This window comes from Notolepis coatsorum (assembly GCF_963971535.1).
Source record: "Notolepis coatsorum genome assembly, chromosome: 16".
NCBI classification, from domain to species: Eukaryota; Metazoa; Chordata; class Actinopteri; order Aulopiformes; family Paralepididae; genus Notolepis; species Notolepis coatsorum.
The window spans coordinates 2,151,177-2,173,676 of NC_140180.1; the positions used below are offsets into that span (position 1 = coordinate 2,151,177).

General features: G+C 48.5%; 2 protein-coding genes across 2 annotated transcripts in view; one reads left to right on the forward strand and one right to left on the reverse strand.

Moving 5' to 3' along the window:
• The window catches only part of enpp6 (ectonucleotide pyrophosphatase/phosphodiesterase 6), a gene marked incomplete at its 5' end in the record, with an annotated part of 26,592 nt that extends 26,318 nt beyond the window's left edge, over positions 1–274 (forward strand). Inside the window, one exon of the mRNA XM_084331357.1 lies at positions 1–274. This exon is cut by the window's left edge and continues 157 nt beyond it. Coding sequence (XP_084187483.1) covers positions 1–55 — 55 coding nt within the window. The 3' untranslated portion in view covers positions 56–274.
• Positions 275–14,050: 13,776 nt separating this feature from the next.
• LOC311242347 (storkhead-box protein 2-like) overlaps positions 14,051–22,500 on the reverse strand; it is a 29,691-nt gene continuing 21,241 nt past the window's right edge. The window contains 4 exon segments of the mRNA XM_084331295.1: positions 14,051–14,269; positions 16,531–17,996; positions 17,998–18,725; positions 21,992–22,294. Of these exon segments, the coding sequence (XP_084187421.1) occupies positions 14,083–14,269; positions 16,531–17,996; positions 17,998–18,725; positions 21,992–22,294 (2,684 nt within the window). The 3' untranslated portion in view covers positions 14,051–14,082.

The window sequence follows — 22,500 nt, forward strand, 5'->3', positions numbered from 1 at the left end:
CTGCTGCCCGGTCCTGCTGGGCCTCCTGCTGGCGGCGCGGGCCTGGAGCACATAACCTTCAAGATGTTAGAACGTCTCCAAGGGCCTGGAACACATAACCTTCAAGATGTTAGAATGTCTCCAAGGGCCTGGAACACATAACCTTCAAGATGTTAGAATGTCTCCAAGGGCCTGGAACACATAACCTTCAAGATGTTAGAACCGCTCCAAGGGCCTGGAACACATAACCTTCAAGATGTTAGAACGTCTCCAAGGGCCTGGAAGCCTGTTACTGTTCCGCAACTGTAAGTTACTTCCGGGGTAGGCCCTGATTGGCCCCGACAGGCACGTGACAGGCGCGGCCACGCCCCCGCGGCAGCCTCAGGACGCGCAACTTTCTCTGCCGCGCGGCACGCTCCGCGGCAGCATTATGTAGTAATACGCCCTTTTTCACAATCCAGAAATAGCTCAATTGGCAGCGTTGCATTGGTGTGGATCCTACCGTCCGTTGCTGGCGAGTTCGATTCCCTTCAATTTTTTTTTCTTTTTTTTTTAACGTGCATTCGTTCGCCGTTAAGTTTAGGCATGTTAACTTTAAGCATTGTTTCGGAGTTGGTTATGGTTAGAAAGGTTAAGTTTAGGCGCTGTTAAGGAGCTGGTTAAGGTTAGAGTTTGTCTTAGAGAATGGCAATAGACAGCCTATTTCCGCATTTCCGAGCGACAGCTCTCAGCAGCCTCGTTGCGCGTCCTGAGGCTGCCGCGGGGCGTGGCCGCGCCTGTCACGTGCCTGTCGGGGCCAATCAGGCCTACCCAGGAAGTAACTTACAGTTGCGGAACCGGTACAGGCGGCCTGGAACACATAACCGTCAAGATGGTAGAACGTCTCCAAGGGCCTGGAACACATAACCTTCAAGATGTTAGAACGTCTCCAAGGGCCTGGAACACATAACCTTCAAGATGTTAGAATGTCTCCAAGGGTCTGGAACACATAACCTTCAAGATGTTAGAACGTCTCCAAGGGTCTGGAACACATAACCTTCAAGATGTTAGAATGTCTCCAAGGGTCTGGAACACATAACCTTCAAGATGTTAGAATGTCTCCAAGGGTCTGGAACACATAACCTTCAAGATGTTAGAATGTCTCCAAGGGCCTGGAACACATAACCTTCAAGATGTTAGAACGTCTCCAAGGGCCTGGAAGCGTGTAGCTTTATGCCAAGCAAGCAGTGCAAAAATTTACCGTAGTGGCATGCAGTAATGCGCCTTTCATTTTCGCGGAAATAGGCTGTCTATTGCCATTCTCTTTGACAAACTCTAACCTTAACCAGCTCCTTAACAGCGCCTAAACTTAACCGTTCTAACCTTAACCAACTCCGAAACAATGCCTAACCTTAACCTTAACCATAGAAATTATATTGCCATTCTCTTTGACAAACTCTAACCTTAACCAGCTCCTTAACAGCGCCTAAACTTAACCGTTCTAACCTTAACCAACTCCGAAACAATGCCTAACCTTAATCGGCGAAAGAATACACGTTAAAAAAAAATCACGTTAAAAAATATTTTCGATGGGATTCGAACTCGCCAGCAAACAAGCCATAGGATCCACAGCCATGTGTCCTTACCAATTGAGCTATTTGTTGGATACTGAATTAGGGGCGGTGACTTATATATATTGAGCTCCGCTCGTGTCGCATGCGCGGGCACCTCGCGCGAGCACGCCGGCGCACGCACGCACCTGAGCGAGCACGCCGCCGCCGGTGCACGCACGGTAGCATTTGTCTGAAAAGAAGGGCGCTTTACCGCACTAGCGTGCGGTGACGAATGCGGAAGCATTTTTGCACTGCTTGCTTGGCATTAACGTACAGGCGGCCTGGAACACATAACCTTCAAGATGTTAGAATGTCTCCAAGGGTCTGGAACACATAACCTTCAAGATGTTAGAACGTCTCCAAGGGCCTGGAACACATAACCTTCAAGATGTTAGAATGTCTCCAAGGGTCTGGAACATATAACCTTCAACCTTCAACGTCTCCAAGGGTCCGGGACATTCCATTTCAAAGGGGTTTGAACATCTAATCATGTAAAATAATAACACAACACAAAACCTAGATCCCTAGAACGTTTGTTTTTTATGGTCGACTCCTCTTGGAGACACGACCTTGACGATACAGGTTGTTATTTGTGCAGAACTCGTCACCAGAGTGCCTTTTTCTCTGTACTTTCTGAGTTGCATGTGTGATGTCACTAATGTGTGATGTCACTAATGTGTGATGTCACTAATGTCTGATGTCACTAATGTCTGATGTCACTAATGTCTGATGTCACTAATGTGTGATGTCACTAATGTGTGATGTCACTAATGTCTGATGTCACTAATGTGTGATGTCACTAATGTCTGATGTCACTAATGTGTGATGTCACTAATGTGTGATGTCACAAAAGTAATGTGTGATGTCACTAATGTCTGATGTCACTAATGTGTGATGTCACAAAAGTAATGTGTGATGTCACTAATGTCTGATGTCACTAATGTGTGATGTCACTAATGTCTGATGTCACTAATGTCTGATTTCACTAATAGGTAGACTCTAGCTTCAGCAACACAGAACGATGAGTATGTATCGACATGTCTTGAAATAATACTAAGCTGCTGACTTGGAATTCCTAGTAAATATCAATGTTGTCAATGTGCGTATTCATAGATCCTTGTGTTCTCTGTGAGGGTAAAGGTGTAGAGAGACATGTTCAGTAGTTTATTGAACAATTTGGTTCATATTCTCTTTTTTTTGTCAAATATTTTTCTTTCTTTCTTATGCATAAAACAAGACGAACACAATACAGCAACAGTAACAAGACCTCTCAATTTGTTATGTCGGCTTGTCATCCTGCCTTTACAAACTTCAACGTTTTATTCATCATCTAAATGTGGCAATACTAAGCTTGATATTTAACGTTAAATGAATGACCTTCTGTGTTAAGACTGTTAGTAAGCCAGTGTAAAGTAAAGTAAAGAGATTGAGAGCATACATTTGTCAAATGTGCAACCCTAGTTTCACCTAGTGTCGTATGAGACGTGTTCTTCGTATGGCTGGATGTACCGCACTGTGACGCCCGTACCGTACATTTGCGGGACGAATACACGTACCGCTACACCCCTAATAAACACAGAACAAAACATAAAAAATAAACATACTATTACAGACATCACAATAGGGAGGTGTAGTCTGACGTCACTGGTTGTTCCACCCGTATAGGGATTTATCATTGGGAAAATTGATTATCGGCTATTGTAACAATTCTGCCGCATGGAAATTGAAAAACTTTCCATTTTTGCACAAAATGAGTTGCCTTCTATCACTAACATTATTGTTTAAGCATTTTTGGTTGAAATAAAATTCGGCGATTTTTTTAATGATTAATTGCGAATATTTTCATGTTGAGCTATAGCTTGTGGATGAATAAGCACAGAAAGGTACACCATGCCAATGTTCATGCTTTATTTGTTTTAAACGAGACGATTTAGAAATGGGCAATGGGGAAATACATTGGGTTGGACAGAGGGTGGAACACGAAAAACGGCAATGACGTAACCACTACACCTCCCTATAGACACCACAAAAGACGGTTCCTCCCCCCTCCCACCCCAGGACCCCCGAACCCCCCAGGACCAACACCCCGACCCGCCACCAGGTTGTGGACCAAAGCAGCCAAGCAGGGATCGAAGCATGCAGATCCTGAGAGGTTCGGTCCATCTGTCCCAGGTCATTGGAGGAAGGACAACTACACTGACACAAAACAGCAATACACAGAAATCTATATTATTAGAAACCCCCCTGAAAAAAGAAGGTTGCATTATTCCCACACCTACATAACCCCGAACAAACAAACAAACACAGACAGACAGACAGACAGACAGACAGACGAAACATTACCTTAACCTATACAGTTGCACAGGTAAGTTTTGACATTTACTTTAAGCTATATAGTTGCCAAAATCTGCTTTTCTTCCACTTAATGAGCCTGTGAAGGCTACCATACTTATGGTGGAGCACTTTAAATGTCTCGGGATTGAAATATTCCCCACTATTAGCCAGACGGTAAGGTATAATTACTCCAGCTTGGGTGACAGGATTACGAATGACTTTAACAGATGGTCCAAATAAAAAAATTCATTACAGGCCCGTCCGTCAATAATTTAAATGAATATTTTACCCAGAATTAACTTTATCAGCTCCATGCTCCTGTTACCTCCTCCTGCTGGTTACTGGCAGAAATTGCACTCTGCCTCATATAAATTCGTTTGGAACAATAAACGCCCGCGCTTGAAGAGATCAACTGCCCAAAGGATTAAACTCGATGGGGGCTTAGCATTTCCAGACTTTAAATATTATTTTCAATCTTTCTCTCTGAGACCTTTGATCACTTGGTTTGACGCTCAAGCAGCTGTATCTTGGCGACCATTGGAGGAGAAGTTGGTGTCCCCATATAGACTTCAGGATATTGTGTATACCAACATATCAATTAAACAATGTAAATTACGATTTGGCCCTCTTATCACACGTGATCCAGACTTGGCGTGACACTCAGAAAGTGGGGACTAACCGCCATCAATGGCACACGCATTCCCCTATATTTAATAACAATCTTCTCCTTATTGGACAACAACCTATTAGATACCCTAGATGGGAAAAGAAAGGCATACACACATTGGGGGATATCTTCGATAACTCTGGTCTCCGCTCTTTTCAGGATATATCCAACGGATATGATCTCCCCGGAACCTCCTTTTTCTTTTATTTACAAATAAGAGCAGCTCTGAAGGCTCATGGCGTGCCATGGGACGCTCCACTAGTGCATCACCGCTTTCACAAATTATTTTATGACAAAGAGACATTGAGAGGCTTCGTTTCTGACTTTTATTGCCATTTACTCATGTCCTCGTATAAAGACCTCCCCCTGGATACGATTTGGAGAAAGGATGTCCCGGAGTTGGATGTAGATTTTGATTGGGATGCAGTCTGGGAAAATGTTCGGTTATCCTCACACAACCCAGATCACCAACAGATTCACCTACATTTTATTCACAGGACTTATTTAACCCCTAGACGATTGAATTCAATGGGTCTCAGACCTGACTCTTTATGTACCTTGTGTCCAAACGGTGCCACCAGAACATTTATGCATATGTACTGGGAATGCCCTCCTGTTGTGAGTTTTTGGGAAAATGTTACATATCAGCTCTCAGACATTTTCTCTTTGACCATACCTGTATCTCCTTCTGTATTGTTACTGAATGATCTCTCTAAATTACCGACCTCTATACATACAGGTGAAAAGACTAATTTTGGCCGGCCTCACAGCCGCAAAAAAATCGATTGCCTCACGTTGGTTTCACCCAGACAAACTCTGCCCGAAGGTATGGTTTCTCACCTACCTTGATGTGATCTATTTGGAGATATCCACGGCACGTGTTGTAGGGGTTAAGGAATCTAATATCGCAATTTGGTTGGCTGCAGTGGCAAAGTTAAAAGAACGCATACAAGTTTGGGAATTTGTTTTGATTTTTTCTTTTTGATTACTGAATAATGTATTGTGAGTGTGACTCACGTTGAGGTCCTTGGGTGAGCGGGGGAGGGGGGGGGGAAGAGAACGAGCGAGTGTCCATGTAGGATGATCACTGTACAGTCTGTATCAGTTATTGTCTTGACATGTGGTGTTAAGTTATTGTCTTGGGAAGTCTATTTATGTATTTTTATTATTATATTGTGATATATGTTTTGTTTCATGTTGGAAAAAAAAGAAAGAAAAAGAAAAATGTTTGATCAAAAAAAAAAGAAGCTATATAGTTGCACAGCTAAGATGTGACATTACCTAAACCTATACAGTTGCACACGTAAGATGTGACATTACTTTAACCTATATAGTTGTACAGGCACGATGTGACATTGAAATCCAACATATGTGTAAAGAAACAACATATTCCAGTTAACTCCAGTTGCTTGGTGGCATGGGAGGTAGCGGGCTTGGCTCGGTGGGGGGGGGGGGGGGAGTACCACCCCTCGCCCCTCTACTGGGCCTGGCCCAATGAAATTCAAGGTACCCGTGTCGCTGAATACTCTGCCCCGCGTGAGACGGCCCTGGGATGTGGGGGAGCCCCGATTCTGGGGGTGGATGGCGGGAGGGGGGGCCTCTCATGGAGGTCTGGGAGGCTGAGCGTGGCCGAATTCAAGGGGCCCATGTGGATGCACTGTTGTGTTGTTGAAGTCATTGTAGGTATTGTGTAAGTGTTGTTTGTCTATAAATGTTAATAAAAGATTTAAGTTAAAAAAATATATATATATATATAATAATAATAATAATAATAAGGATAAAATAGAATAAAGAAAAAAATACGGCCCCCGGGATCTACATTCTGGTATGTATATACATTCTAAAATCTTAAATATACAACTATCCAGCCAAAAATATACAGAAATATACAGTAAAAATGTACAGTAATAAGTGTGAAAATGTAAAGTGAAAAGTGTCCGGGAGGATTGTGAGAAGTGTAAAATGTTTTAAAGTGTTCAGGAATATTTCGCCAGGCTGTACTGACACCCTGTAGCTGTACTGTCACCCTGTAGCTGTACTGTCACCCTGTAGCTGTACTGTCACCCTGTACTGTACTGACACCCTGTACTGTGCTGTCACCCTGTACTGTACTGACACCCTGTACTGTACTGACACCCTGTACTGTACTGACACCCTGTACTGTACTGACACCCTGTAGCTGTACTGACACCCTGTAGCTGTACTGTCACCCTGTACTGTACTGTCACCCTGTAGCTGTACTGTCACCCTGTACTGTGCTGTCACCCTGTAGCTGTACTGTCACCCTGTAGCTGTACTGTCACCCTGTAGCTGTACTGTCACCCTGTACTGTACTGTCACCCTGTAGCTGTACTGTCACCCTGTAGCTGTACTGTCACCCTGTAGCTGTACTGTCACCCTGTAGCTGTACTGTCACCCTGTACTGTACTGTCACCCTGTACTGTACTGACACCCTGTAGCTGTACTGTCACCCTGTAGCTGTACTGTCACCCTGTACTGTACTGTCACCCTGTAGCTGTACTGTCACCCTGTGCTGTACTGTCACCCTGTACTGTACTGACACCCTGTAGCTGTACTGTCACCCTGTAGCTGTACTGTCACCCTGTACTGTACTGTCACCCTGTACTGTGCTGTCACCCTGTACTGTACTGTCACCCTGTAGCTGTACTGTCACCCTGTAGCTGTACTGTCACCCTGTACTGTACTGACACCCTGTACTGTACTGTCACCTGTGCTGTGCTGTCACCTGTGCTGTACTGTCACCTGTGCTGTGCTGTCACCCTGTACTGTGCTGTCACCCTGTAGCTGTACTGTCACCCTGTAGCTGTACTGTCACCCTGTGCTCAGTGATGCGTTACAACTCTGGGAGCTCAGGGTCAGGGGTCAGTAGTACGATTGTTTGTCAAACAAACGTGTTGAACTTCAGTGCTGGTCTTGAGTGCATAGTAGTATAGACATATTAGCATAGTAGGTAATAGGGATATAGTAGCATAATATTTATTTTTATTCACATATTGATTGAAGAAGTGTGTTTTTAGTTGACGTGGATGGTGGAGGTTCTGGTGGGATCTGATCTCAGGCCAGCAGGGAGACACAGTAGAGGAGAGACACACAGGAGAGAAGGTTCTGGTCGGATCTGATCTCAGGCCAGCAGGGAGACACACAGGAGAGAAGGTTCTGGTGGGATCTGATCTCAGGCCAGCAGGGAGACACACAGGAGAGAAGGTTCTGGTGGGATCTGATCTCAGGCCAGCGGGGAGACATCGTGAAGGTGAATATTTCAGGCAACACTCCCTCCTAGTGGCTGTATTGAATTATAGCACTTTCTTTTTTTAGATCCACTGAGACACATTAATGGCATCACACGGTTTTCACTATACAACAAAGCATATTATATACTTTATACATTTTTTTTTTACATTTACAAAAAATAAATAAATGAAAAGTTCAACATGATTTGAATTTCATCTAGTAATTGATTCAAGACTTATTTTCCTAAATAATATTATTCTATCGTGCTCAAATCAACGATGGGGCTCAGGAGGAGATAGAGCGGTCGGTCGTCTGGTCATCTGAAGGTTCTCGGTTCGATTCCCGCTCCTCCCGGGCATCACGTCGAAGGGTCCTTGAGCAAGACACTTAACCCCTAACTGCTCCCGATGAGCAGGTCGGCACCTAAGCACGGTCATCTCCGCCGTCGGTGTGTGAACGTGTGAGTGAACGGGTGAAATGTGAGGCATGAGTTGTAAACAGGGGCGTCCATTTGGTATGGCAAGGTATGGCACTCGCCATACCTTGGCAAAAAATATTGACATAGGGAAGTTTTTTAATCAAAGGGCAGCAGAGACAAGTGATACAGGGACACAGGTAAGGTCTGGCTTAGTGATTATAATAGTACAGTTCAGCTTTCAGTAACTCATACTTTTTGTTTTTGTGAACGTGTTTTTGATACTACATTCTGTTGAACACACACTTCAAAACCGTACCTAAGGAAAATTGGCTCAATTGCAAGAAAAGTAATTATTACAGTTATGATATTACATTCTGCATAATTCGTATGCAAAATATTGTGGTTCCCTGCTTTAGTCTGTTGACACATTTCTATACTAAAAATGCTTGTGTAGTCCTGTGTCATACCTAAATGTCGTATAAGTGAATTGTATAGAAACAACTCACCAAAAGTGACTATTGCACAACTGATTTAACAAAAAAAATCCCCCCCCCCCCTCCTCGCCATACCTTGCCTTTTAGTGAAAGGACGCCACTGGTTGTAAAGCGCTTTGGATAAAAGCCGTTTATAAAATGCAGTCCATTATGAAAGATGGACGCTGCCTCACATCAGTGATGATATAGTTCCTCAGTTCAGTGTCAGAACATCATCACAGTTATGGATGTAATGGTGTGAAATATGACAGTACAGTATCTACCAAAATACCATTTGAAAAAAACAAACAAACAGCTGTGAGTGAGTCTCTCACCGTTTACATGTCTAGCGTTGGCATGGATCGATTGTTTAGATCGCTAGAACAAATGTAAATATATTGTCATCTATATAAATATATTGTAGTCTATATATATATAGTTAGTTTCACTTTATTGTCCAGTGTGGAAATGTGTCTTTGGTCTCACCGTTGAACAAAGAAATAACACAACAACAATGACAGCAGACATTATACATAATAATACACCTGTAATGGAGAAGTATATAAATGCGGCTTTATGCCCCGACCGGGACGAAGAGGATGAGTAAAGTAAGTCATGGAGACGTGCAGAGAACGTAGGAATACAATACATCAACAGGGAGCGGGTCTGACGAGTGCAACATTAATTTAATGCCTTAATGGCATTAGGAATGAAGGAGTTTTTAAAGATGTTTCGGTTTGCCCTATAGTCTGTAACGACTATATATATTGTAGTCTATGGGCGGCTACGTGGCGTAGTGGGCAAGGCGCTCGCCACGAAATCTGGAGACGCTGGGCTTGCCTGTTCGAGCCCAGCGCTCCACATTGCTTTCAGTTTAGCTGGTCGTCCGTACTAATACACATTGGCCGTATTAGGGGGTGGGAAACTGATGGGTGGGGATCGGGCGTTGTGGACAGCGACTCCTACAGGTCGGTTGGTGCGCCTGCGCAGTAGAATCAGGAAGTGTCGGGGGCAGCGTGAGCCTCCCACGCGTTACTCCTCGCCACTGAGAGATCGAGCTGCGCAGGTGAAAAGATGCGACTGCTGTTACCTCAAGTACCGGAGGGGACTTGTGCTATGTATGACTTAGTCCACATTGCAGCCGGCTTGTGGGAGGCAAGAATCAGCGTCCGTGACAGGGGAGGGTTGAATTGGATGATACGAAATTGGGATGGGAGAAAATATAGAAAATGGGAGAAAAAGTGGATAAAAAAAATATATATATATTGTAGTCTATATATAGGTAGTCTATATATATAGGTAGTCAATATATAAATTGTAGTCTATATATATTGTAGTCTATATATAGGTAGTCTATATATATTGTAGTCTATATATATTGTAGTCTATATATAGGTAGTCAATATATATTGTAGTCTATATAGGTAGTCTATATATATAGGTAGTCAATATATATATTGTATCTATATATTGTAGTCTATATATAATATATAGGCAGTCTGCCCCGTTGTTCTGACAGGAATCTCTCCGCTCTGATCTGATGAAGTGGATGAAACAGTTACAGTAAAGTTACAGTAAACAGGTACAGTAAACAGGTACAGTAAAGTTACAGTAAAGTTACAGTAAACAGGTACAGTAAACAGGTACAGTAAACCACGCAGCAGCAGCGATGTAACCAAACATTGTTATTTTATTATCTTAAAAAGTAACACAGTCCCCGTCGGGGGTTATAACACGTACACGACAACAACGGTAACAGCAGCACTACACAAGGAGAGGGACCTTCAGATATTATAGACATTTAAAAAATCCCTCCGTTTTATTGTTTAAATTATTTGACTAGGCATGACAGATAAACATCATTTACAAGTATGACATAACGTCACTGTTAGAAACAATGTTATTGTTGAAGCTCCTTTAGAAACCGCCACCGATGGAAAGGGAAGACATTTCATGGACTGTCAGTGTGTGTGTGTGTGGGGGGGGGGGGGGGGGGGGGGGGCTGTCAGTGTGGGGGGGGGGGGGGCTGTCAGTGTGTGGGGGGGGGGGGGGGGGGGGGCTGTCAGTGTGTGTGTGGGGGGGGGGGCTGTCAGTGTGTGTGTGTGGGGTGGGGGGGTGTCAGTGTGTGTGTGGGGGGGGGGGCTGTCAGTGTGTGTGTGTGGGGTGGGGGGGTGTCAGTGTGTGTGTGTGGGGGGCTGTCAGTGTGTGTGTGTGTGTGGGGGGGGGCTGTCAGTGTGTGTGTGGGGGGGGGGGGGGCTGTCAGTGTGTGTGTGTGGGGGGGTGTCAGTGTGTGTGTGTGTGGGGGGATGTCAGTGTGTGTGTGTGTGGGGGGGGGGCTGTCAGTGTGTGTGTGTATGTGGGGGGGGGGGCTGTCAGTGTGTGTGTGTGTGTGTGTGTGTGTGTGTGTGTGTGGGGGGGGGGGGGGGCTGTCAGTGTGTGTGTGTGTGGGGGGGGGGGAGGCGACCAGGCTGGGCATGGACAGTGCAAACATTACCAGACATGGAACCTATAACCTCTACCAGACAGGGGACCTGTGGTGATGGAATAGTCTAGAACCCTACTGTTGTGGTAGAATATGGATTAGAACCCTACTGTAGTGGTAGAACAGGGATTAGAACCCTACTGTTGTGGTAGAATATGGATTAGAACCCTACTGTAGTGGTAGAACAGGGATTAGAACCCTACTGTTGTGGTAGAATATGGATTAGAACCCTACTGTAGTGGTAGAACAGGGATTAGAACCCTACTGTAGTGGTAGAACAGGGATTAGAACCCTACTGTAGTGGTAGAACAGGGATTAGAACCCTACTGTAGTGGTATAACAGGGATTAGAACCCTACTGTAGTGGTAGAATAGGGATTAGAATAGGGATTAGAACCCTACTGTAGTGGTAGAACAGGGATTAGAACCCTACTGTAGTGGTAGAACAGGGATTAGAACCCTACTGTAGTGGTAGAACAGGGATTAGAACCCTACTGTAGTGGTAGAACAGGGATTAGAACCCCACTGTAGTGGTAGGATAGGGATTAGAACCCTGTAATCAGATTAGACTCTAGTAAAACCAACAGGGATGTAATCAGATTCTGTCAGCAGTAACAGAGTAGAGGTCTAGGAGTCTGTTATAGTAGATAGTAGTGGGAATTGTATTTAGAGTCAGTGTAATACTGTTAATGGTCACTAGGGGGGGTTGGGGTCTAGGAGCCTGTAGTACCGTATTTAGAGTGTAATACTGTTAATGGTCACTAGGGGGGGTTGGGGTCTAGGAGCCTGTAGTACCGTATTTAGAGTGTAATACTGTTAATGGTCACTAGGGGGGGTTGGGGTCTAGGAGCCTGTAGTACCGTATTTAGAGTGTAATACTGTTAATGGTCACTAGGGGGGGGGGGGTTGGGGTCTAGGAGCCTGTAGTACCGTATTTAGAGTGTAATACTGTTAACACTTTGATTGCCTAAGGCTAAATTCATACCATAGGTTGCCAGCTCTATTTGTCTATGTAGAAGTTCCCCTTCTTTGCAGGGCTATAACTTTTTAAATTCTATTGCTAAATTGCCATTATTAGGGCCCATTCAATGTCCTATATGTATTGTTCAGGGTGTATGAACGTTAAACTTTTTCATTCACATATTCATACTAAAATATGATCTAAAGTATAAGTATGTTTTCATCTCTTTCTGCAGCTTTCTCCAGAACGTGATTTATAGCCCCAAATGCATTATATTGATGATCAAATACAGTTTGATAGCAATCGGCGCGATATAAAAAAATCCAACTGGACGGACTTCTGGAAGTTACTACGTATCATCTGATGTTGACCGGATGGCCGAGGGGGCGTTTATAATTCCGTGGGCAGCGTTATACCATTCATCTAATGTGGGTAAAATGTTCATCATAGCAGTTAGTATCGTACACATTGGAAAATAACGCTGAATCTTACCGTATCTTCCTCGCGCCGTTGGGCGATGAGCGTGGAACAGACATTTTCCTATTATGGGATATAGAAATATCCGGTCCATTTCCAGGTTGTATAATAATATATACGTCCAAATCATGTTGTTTTTTCGAGTTATTTGCAGCGATCGATGTTCACTGTGTGAAGACAGAGTCTCTCTAACATTAGCGAGTGCCCGGACCACATATGGAGTGAGTCCTGCCGGGTTAAAGGTAACATCCGTTTTTTCGATCTGCCGATCGGCCACCAGATGGCGGTCTTGAACCGCTAGAGGATTGAGAGGAGATCACACTTGTGTCTCAGGGCCCCCGGAAAGGAAATATGATTCCGATCACAGATTTTAGAAATATTGATATCAAAGACGAGTTACGGCGTCTTCGGCAACTTGAGCATGGCGGGGAAGGACGCCTAAAAGCGTCTTCCGGCAGTTAAAGTGTTAATGGTCACTAGGGGGGGGGGGGGGTTGGGGTCTAGGAGCCTGTAGTACCGTATTTAGAGTGTAATACTGTTAATGGTCACTAGGGGGGGTTGGGTTCTAGGAGCCTGTAGTACCGTATTTAGAGTGTAATACTGTTAATGGTCACTAGGGGGGGTTGGGGTCCTAGGACGCTGCAGTACCGTATTTAGAGTGTAATACTGTTAATGGTCACTAGGGGGCATCAATAGTAAAAAATAGCATTAGAGGTCTAGGAGGCTGTAGTATTTAGAGCGTAATACTGGTAGTGGTCACTAGGGGGTGGCACTGAGCTGGAGCAACTGGAATGGGAGTGGAACAAAATGACCTGAGATTTACAGATTACACACGCACACACACACACGTTAGCAGGATGATGTGGTCAGTCTGCCCAGCGGTCTGGTGTGTGTGTGGAGGGGGATTGTGTGTGTGTGTGTGTGTGGAGGGGGATTGTGTGTGTGTGTGTGTGTGGAGGGGGATTGTGTGTGTGTGTGGAGGGGGATTGTGTGTGTGTGTGGAGGGGGATTGTGTGTGTGTGTGTGTGTGTGGAGGGGGATTGTGTGTGTGTGAGTGTGTGGAGGGGGATTGTGTGTGTGTGTGTGTGTGGAGGGGGATTGTGTGTGTGTGTGTGTGTGTGTGGAGGGGGATTGTGTGTGTGTGAGTGTGTGAGTGGAGGGGGATTGTGTGTGTGTGTGTGGCGCAGAGTTGTGGTTTGGTGGCTTGCGTTGCTATGTGTGTGTCTGGTTGTGTGTGTGTGTGTGTGTGTGTGTGTGTGTGTGTGTGTGTAACAGCGGTAGTTCCACAGGGGCCCCAGCGGGGGGCTCTACTGAGTCAGTCTGATGCTGTGTAACAGTCCTTGAGGAGGGGGGGGGGGGGGGGGTGCTTAGTCACTAGCTCCCACCCTCTTGACCCCTCCTTCCAGCCCCCTCCTCCTCCCGTGGTCCTTAGCCCCGCCCTCCCTGCCTCAGACGCTGGTGATTGACGCGAGGCAGGCGCTGGGCTTGGGCAGCTTGTCGGGGGGCTGGGGGCCGGGGGGCTCCGGCACCGTGCGGAAGGAGAAGGGCCCCAGGTGACCCGGACTCAGAGCCAGGTTCTGTCTGCGGTTACTCTCCACTATACTGGACGTGTTGGAGGCTAGACTCTCTCTGGTGCTGCATGCGGGGGGGGGGGGGGAGAGAGGGGGGGGGGAGAGAGAGAGGGGGGGGGAGAGACAGAGAGAGAGGAGAGAGAGAGGGAGAGAGGGGGGGGAGAGAGAGAGGAGAGAGAGATAGAGAGAGGGGGGGGAGAGATATATAGAGGGGGAGAGAGGGAGGGAGAGAGGGGGAGAGATAGAGAGGGGGGGAGAGAGAGATAGAGAGATAGAGAGGGAGAGACAGAGGGAGAGAGAGACAGAGAGAGGGAGAGAGAGAGGGGGAGGGAGACAGAGAGACAGAGAGAGAGACAGAGAGAGGGAGAGAGAGAGACAGAGAGAGAGGGGGGAGAGATATAGAGAGACAGAGAGGAAGAGACAGAGAGAGGGAGAGAGAGAGATACAGAGAGAGGGAGAGAGAGATGGAGAGAGAGAGAGACAGGGAGAGAGAGACAGAGAGACAAAGAGAGAGACAGAGAGAGAGGGGGGGGAGAGATAGAGAGACACAGAGAGGGAGAAACAGAGAGGGAGACAGAGAGAGAGACAGAGAGGGAGAGACAGAGAGAGGAAGAGAGAGAGGGAGAGAGAGACAGAGAGAGACAGAGAGAGAGAGAGAGGGACAGAGAGAGGGAGAGAGAGAGACAGAGAGAGAGAGACAGAGGGAGAAACCGAGAAAGAGAGGGAGAGAGAGACAGAGAGAGGGAGAGAGAGAGACAGAGAGAAAGAGAGACAGAGGGAGAAACCGAGAAAGAGAGGGAGAGAGACAGAGAGAAAGAGAAAGAGAGAGGGAAACAGAGAGGGAGAGACAGACAGAGGGAGACAGAAAGGTTGTTATTATCACAGTAACACAGGTGTCACTAAACTAAACAGGAAGTGGCTCAGAAACACAAGGAGACGTGTCGACAGCTGCAGCCTAGTAGAGATCTGTCTGAACAGGAGAATAAACAACAACAACAACACAATAAATAAACAACAATAGAATAACATCTAAAGAAAGGTCCGAACTGCACTCTGGACAGGTGAGACCTTTCAAGATTCAAGAGATGTATTAGTCACATACAGACACGAGACGTGTTGAGCTCCAGGCTCTGAAAAACAAACTTTTTAGACTTTTTTGTAAAAAAAAATTTATGAAACATAAAATAAACAAAAAAATTCTGGACTAAGGGGTGTGGCCTAAGGGGGTGTGGTCTAAGGATCGGGGGAGTGGTCAACATCGACCAATGAAAGAGGATATCCCTACCGAGTCCAATGGCACAACCCGCAAGTCTCTACGGCAAACGGTTCAAGAGGTACACTAAGGGGGTGTGGCCTACGGGGGCGTGGCCTAAGGGGGCGTGGTCTAAGGATCAGGGGAGTGGTCAACATCGACCAATGAAAGAGGATATCCCTACCAAGTCCAATGGCACAACCTGCAAGTCTCGACGACAAACGGTTCAAGAGATACACTAAGGGGGTGTGGCCTAAGGGGCGTGGTCTAATGATCGGGGGAGTGGTCAACATCGACCAATGAAAGAGGATATCCCTACCGAGTCCAATGGAACAACCCGCAAGTCTCTACGACAAACGGTTCAAGAGATACACTGAGGGGGTGTGGCCTAAGGGGGCGTGGTCTAAGGATCGGGGGAGTGGTCAACATCGACCAATGAAAGAGGATATCCCTACCGAGTCCAATGGAACAACCCGCAAGTCTCTACGACAAGCGGTTCAAGAGATACACTAAGGGGGTGTGGCCTAAGGGGGTGTGGTCTAAGGATCGGGGGAGTGGTCAACATCGACCAATGAAAGAGGATATCCCTACCGAGTACAATGGGTCAACATAGACCAATGAATGAGGACATCCCTACTGAGTACAATGACACAACCCGCAAGACAGAGGGCGCTGTCAAGCAATTCAGTACTGCTACACAGAGGGGCGATTAAGGGTTAACTCCATGAGAGGTCATTGGCAAGTCAGCTGTAGCCATGAGCCATGAGCCACACACCTGTTACCTAATTAGGCACGAATGACTTGCACTTTCGATCCTATGTATTTCAATGAGGGCAGACGCATGACTGCATTCTCACAATGATTAAAAGCAAACAATAAGAGATGCAGCGTTTTTGCGGAGCTAATGATGCTAATGATGGAGCATCGCCGTCGGTTGTGTGATAGTAAAGGGCTAACCTTCTGTATTGTCACAGTGAAAGGGTTAACCGGCTGTCGTGTGGCAGTGAAAGGGTTAAAAAAAAGTGAGCTATTTGTACCTCATTTGTTTGCATTTTGTTTGTGTGTATATTCACCGTGGGGAGTTGAAGCCGCTGTCCACGGTGACCGAGCTGCTGTCCATGCTGTCCAGCCGCGCCGAGTGGGCCGACTGCTGCTGCTGGTGGTGCTGGTGGTGGTGGTTCCCCTCCGGGAGGTTCTCCTTAGCACCGGGGAACGTCAGGTTCCTCTCAAACCTCCTCTGCAGGTCCCTCTCCTTCTCCCGCTCCAGCAGCCATTGCATGGTCCCTCCCCCTCCCCTCCCGCCGCCGCCCCCCTCCCCCGCCTTCCCCTCCGCCCCTCCTCCTCGACTCTTGCCGCAGCCGCCGGCCTCCTCCGGCTCCTCGTCGTCGGAGACGTTGTAGTAGTCGAAGGAGGAGGCGGCCTCGGCGGCGGAGGAGGAAGAGGCGGCGGCGGCGGTGGGTTCGAGGCCGCCGCCCCCAGGCGTGGGCGCGGAGGAGCAGGCGGTGGCCACCAGGGGCTTGGGGGCGTCGAAGGCCTCCTGGGAGGCATCGCAGGAGAGCACGGGCGTCTTCCTCAGCGAGCCGGGGTGCAGTGGGAGGCTGGGGGGAGGCTTGAACAGAGTGTCTTTACTGAAGAGGGCGGAGGAGGTGTGGGGGTCGGGCAGCGAGAGGGGCATGGGGGGCAGGCTGCCCCCTTTAGGAGCCGCCTTCTCCTCCTTATAGTCCGGCGGGTGGGGCGTCTGCCTGTCCGTCTGCCTCTCGGCCCCGCCCCCCGGCTTCGGCCCGTCGTGGCCGCTCTTGCCCAGAGTGCCCGGGGGGCCGGGCGCCGCGAGGGCGGCCTCGGAGGACGACGCCGAACACTGGAAGTAGTCGTCGGGGCCGACGGACGACGACGCGGGCGGCTTGGGCGAGTAGGCCGGCAGGCTGCTCTTCTCTCTCTTCTCCAGGCTCCGCCGTCCGTCGTCCGTCGTGCCCCCCCCCAGCGAGTCGCCGGCCCCCCCGGCGTGCTTTACCGTGACGGGCGTGGCCCGCGAGGAGTAGTGAGAGGAAGAGGCGCTCTGATTGGCCGCCCGGAGGGTCCCGTCGTCCGTGTAGTAGCGGCTGTCGTAGTAGTCGGGCGGCCCGATGAGGCCGGGCCCCCCGCCCCCCCCCAGGGGCCCCTTGGAGTTGTCCATGGACCGCGAGCGCTCCTTGGCCTTGTCGCCGCCGCCGCGCTCGGCGCGGGACTTGCGCTCCTGCGTGTGCGAGTGCGAGCGGTGCACCTTGGGGTGCGGGTGGTGGGCCGAGGGCCCGCGGCTGGGCTCCGGGAAGGGCATCTCCGTGCGCCGCTTGGCCAGCTCCCCCGACACGTCCCACTCCGGCGTCGACGCGCTGGTCGTCACGGGCAGGTGGTGCGAGGCGGCGTCCAGGATGTTGGGGTTGCTGTGCGCCAGGTGGAGCCGCGCCCGCTGCCGCTCCACGGCCAGGGCGTGCTCCCGCGGCGAGCGGGCCAGCGAGGACGAGTAGGCGCGGTAGTCCCCGGGCTCCGCACCCCCCGGGTGGTGCTGCTGCTGGGGGGGGCGGCTCCCCCCCCCGGGACGGACGGCCCTTGCTGTGCGAGCGGCTGGGCTTGGTGGCCTGAGACGGCTTCCGGTGCCGCCCGGCCGCGCCCCCCCGCCGGCTGCGGGCGCTCTGGTTGGCCGAGGAGGCCTTGCTGCGCTGTGCGCGCTCCTCCTCCAGCCGCTTCATGACGGCCGTGTGTCGCGCCAGGTTCTCCACGGTGAGGTCGGGGTTGATGCGCCGGATGATCTCCATCTCCACGTGGCGCGGCAGCTGGCTGGGCGCCTCCTCGTCGCGCAGCGGCCACTCCTCGGGCGGGAACTGGGCGGAGAAGGTGGCCAGCTGCTTGGTCTTGTCCTTCTTGAAGCTGAGGCGGAAGAGCTTCAGGCCGAACTTACGGCTCCCGCTGGCCCCTCCCGCCGGCTTGTCCCCTCCCCCCTGCTTGTCGCCTCCCCCCTGCTTGTCCCCCCCTCCCCCCTCCCCTCCCCCCCCTCCTCCTCGGTGCTTGGCGAGGGTGTCCGTCTTGAAGGGGAAGCTGAGAGTGCTGCGGCTCTTCTCCGTGGCCCCTCCCACCTGCTGCTGCTGCTGCTGCTGGGGGGGCGAGTGGGGGGAGTGGGGGGGCGCGTGCCCCGCCTCCCGGGGGTCCTTCGGTGAGCGGCGCTGCAGCGTGGCGTGGTGGCCGCCGGGGGGGTCGTCGCCGCGGTAACTGTTGTTGTAGGAGGAGTCGCCACCTAGGAGCAGAGAACAAGTGATGAGATAGGGTGGGGTTGCTATGGGCTAGCAGCCGTTGCTAAGGAATATACTTTATAGTTGTGAGTTCTTCCGGTTTGACTCAGACCAGGAGACGAGGCAGACGCGTGGACACGTTGACAAAGAGACAGCAGTAAGCTGGAGGGTGGGGGATGGGAGGCCCTCCACCCTCCGGAGCCACGAGACAGCTAGCTTCGGCTAACAGGGAAGGAAGGCTTTTGGCTAACCACTGGGCCGCAACAAACCATCGAGCTGATAACGGGAGAGATCGATAGAATAATGAATTTAATAGACTTTTCAAAGACTTTCAGAACTGTTTCCATCTTGAGGATATGTTTATGGAATAAACATAACGTTTTAAGAAAAGGTACCACGTTTTAGGGCTGCACGATTTTGGGAAATAATGTAATTGCAATTTTTCGGACAGATATTGCGATTGCGATAAAATTTGCGATTACAATAAAAAATTATTTAAAGCAGCCCCACAGAGGTTTATTGTAAACTGCGGCTTGCATCTATCTGGCCTACGCGGTGGGTCTTTTCGGGACACCGAGCCTGAAAATGTTTCTTTTTACCTGGGAATCGATACCGGTACCCAACGGTACCTTTTTTTCTGTACTGTACTCTCCCTCTCTGAAGTCTAAACTTCACAACACACAATCTAAAACCCCTTACCCTCCCTCTCCAAAACCGATCTTGTATCTCAATGGGACTTCCTGGTTAAAAAAAAAAAAAAAGCGATTTGATAATTGCATCATTCCAAATCTCGATTTTGATTTAAAATCGATTAATCGTTCAGCCCTACCACGTTTCCAGTGTCGATTATTCTGCTTACGGATGTACCAACGAGGTGATACAGTGTAGGGCTGACCTTCGAATTCTTTTTTGGCATTCGAAGCTTCGGGGCCGAGATTCGATTTTAATTCGAAGCTTCGAGATAAAAAAATATATATAAAAATAATATTACATTTATTTTTTTAATGTTGTGGGACTTGTACAGCACTTTGTTCAACTTTGTCAGTGCTGTAAAGTTTAAACCTTTTAAAATCTTAGACAAACTAAACACTTTGGTTTTATGAAATATTGTAAGCAGTCATTTGAGATTTTATAAAAGCAGCACAATGAACACAAATCTCTCAGTGGCGAGGAGTAACGTGTGGGAGGCTTACGCTGCCCCCGATACTTCCTGTCTCTGCTGTACAGGCGTCACCCAACCGACCTGTAGGGGTCGCTGTCCACAACGTCCAATCCCCACCCATCGACTTTCCACCCGCTACCTCTGCCAATTGAGATAGTATGACGACTGGCCCAAGCCGCAGGCAACGCTGACTCGGGGAGTCGAGACCGGAGTCTCTTGCATTGGTGACGAGCGCAATCTCTGCTACGCCACCCAGCCGCCCGAGTCCGACCTCATCTTAAATAACAAACAGCATTGCTTGTTGTAGTTAACTCATTCAGAGCCACGCCCCTTTGACCATATTAGGGCTAGCGTGCCAGTAAGGAAGTCAATTGGAGGACGGGGACATTTGCGAAGGCTTAACACATTGGTCACCAAAATCGCTGTTCAGCGTTATTGCCCCGCCATGCGTTGTCTGCCAAGATCGCTGTACAGCGTTTTTTAGATCAATATTTCATTTTTTCGCCATGGCATTCATAATTCATCCACCCAACCCCTGATGCCATAGCTGGACCCTAGATGTGACTGCAACGGCTCAATACCGCCGCCTGGTGGATGGTCGGGCGAGTTACACTCGCAAAAACAGGAAGTGTCATCGGTGCATCGAGGAAAGTCCTCCGGCAGTCACATCTCGCTACGGGACTCCCGACAGACACTATAGTACATTTGGATCGCTTTCTAAACTTAATAATCGATATGATTTCGGCGTTTATTGCGCCATACAAACCGGAAATGGACCTAGGCGATCGGCGTCGAATAATTGGGATCTTTCACCGCCAGTCTCATTGGCCCACGGTAAGAGAACAGTAACGTTATTTTCAGCCCGATTGTGCGTTTCCTTGTTTGTAATCAGTCTGATTAATATATCCACCCAACCTACATAAAGCCATTACTGATGATCAAGGAATTATAAACGACCCCCCCCCCCCTTTCCTTCACGCATGATAAAGCATAATGTATACCGATCATATACATTTGAATTTTTTAATATAGCGTGTATGGGAAAGAAACGGCAATCGATAATCTATATATGCGTTTGGGCCTATAACTAGCGTTTTTGGAATTACAGCAGAAAAGATTAAAAACATACTTATATTCTAGAAAGTATTAACACAACAATGTATGATGAATGAAAAAATATAACGTTCCCACATCCTGAACGATAGATAATCGATGTTGAATGGGCCATAGTAATGTCAATATAGCAATAAAATTTTAAAAGTTATAGCCCTGCAAAGAAGGTAAACATCTCCATAGGCTTTCAACAGTGGCAGAGAGGGGTATGAGATGGGCACAATGCCCGGCGGGCAATGTGTTAAACTATATCTTAAATTATGGCTATGGGTCTAAAACACCCCTCGCTTATCAATGACTTGCTTGCAGTCAACATGTACGAAACGGATTGTTCCATTTCCGTTTTATACCGTTTTGAATACGAGTATAGTTTTGGAGATGTCTAGTAATTCCAGAGAAATTCCGCGATAATAGCTCTTTAGTGGAATACACAAAACACGTTGTCATTTTTCGGCTGATTTATGAATCGTTTTCAAATACACGCTAGATTATCGATAGTATATGTGTACTTATGCACGCTAGAGAAGCGGGCTGAAAAATAGATTATCGGGTGCCTTGGTCAAGGCTAATGTTACGCACACACAGACACGCTGCGATGGCGGAGAAAAAAACATCTGATTAACCCAAGACTAGTAAAATAGAGTCCTTACCTCACATCTGATGTTCTACAAAAAGATTCATCCAATTCCTGATCGCCATTCCAAATATTGATCGCGTTTATTGATCCAACGTTATAGCACCAAAACACATAATCGACCCTTCTCCCAGCCTCGCCAGTGAATGTGATAACACGATACTGCTTGCCCGAGAAGGGAAAACCCTGGACCGGAGTTATTTTCTGATGCACATGCCCACCCAATCCAATGATGTGCAATACCATCCGGGAGACGATAGGCGGCGGTATTTGCCCTTTGCGAGCTCAGACCCATTCCCAATGACAACATGAAGTACCTTGGCTAGGAAGGTTCTATTGGGAACATTAACAACATGAAGTACCTTGGCCCCCAGCCCCGCCGTGGTTCTGACTGGACTTGGGGTGCGTTCGTTCTCGGACCCCTCCGGAGGTGGAGGGCGTGATGGTGCCCGACAGCGGGGAGGTGCACTGGGTCTGCTGGTGCGTCGTGCGGTCGGGCTCGTCCAGGTGGTACCACTTGGAGCTGGTCCGGATGAGGCTCGGGGTGATGAAGTAGGTCTGCGGCGTCACGATGAAGTAGCCCTCCGGCGTGGGGTAGACCTTACGCTCACGGACCAGCATGCTCAGCGTGTGGTGCAACACCTCCAGTGTGGGCGTGGGGACACCTGGGGGGGGGGGGGGGGGGGAGAGGGGGGGGAGAGAGAGAGAGGAGAGGAGAGAGAGAGAGGGGGGGGGAGAGAGAGAGAGAGATGAGAGAGAGAGAGAGAGAGAGAGAGAGAGAGAGAGAGAAGAGAGAGAGAGAGAGAGAGAGAGAGAGAGAGGGGGGGGGAGAGGGAGGGGGGGGAGAGAGAGAGAGAAGAGGGGGGGGGGA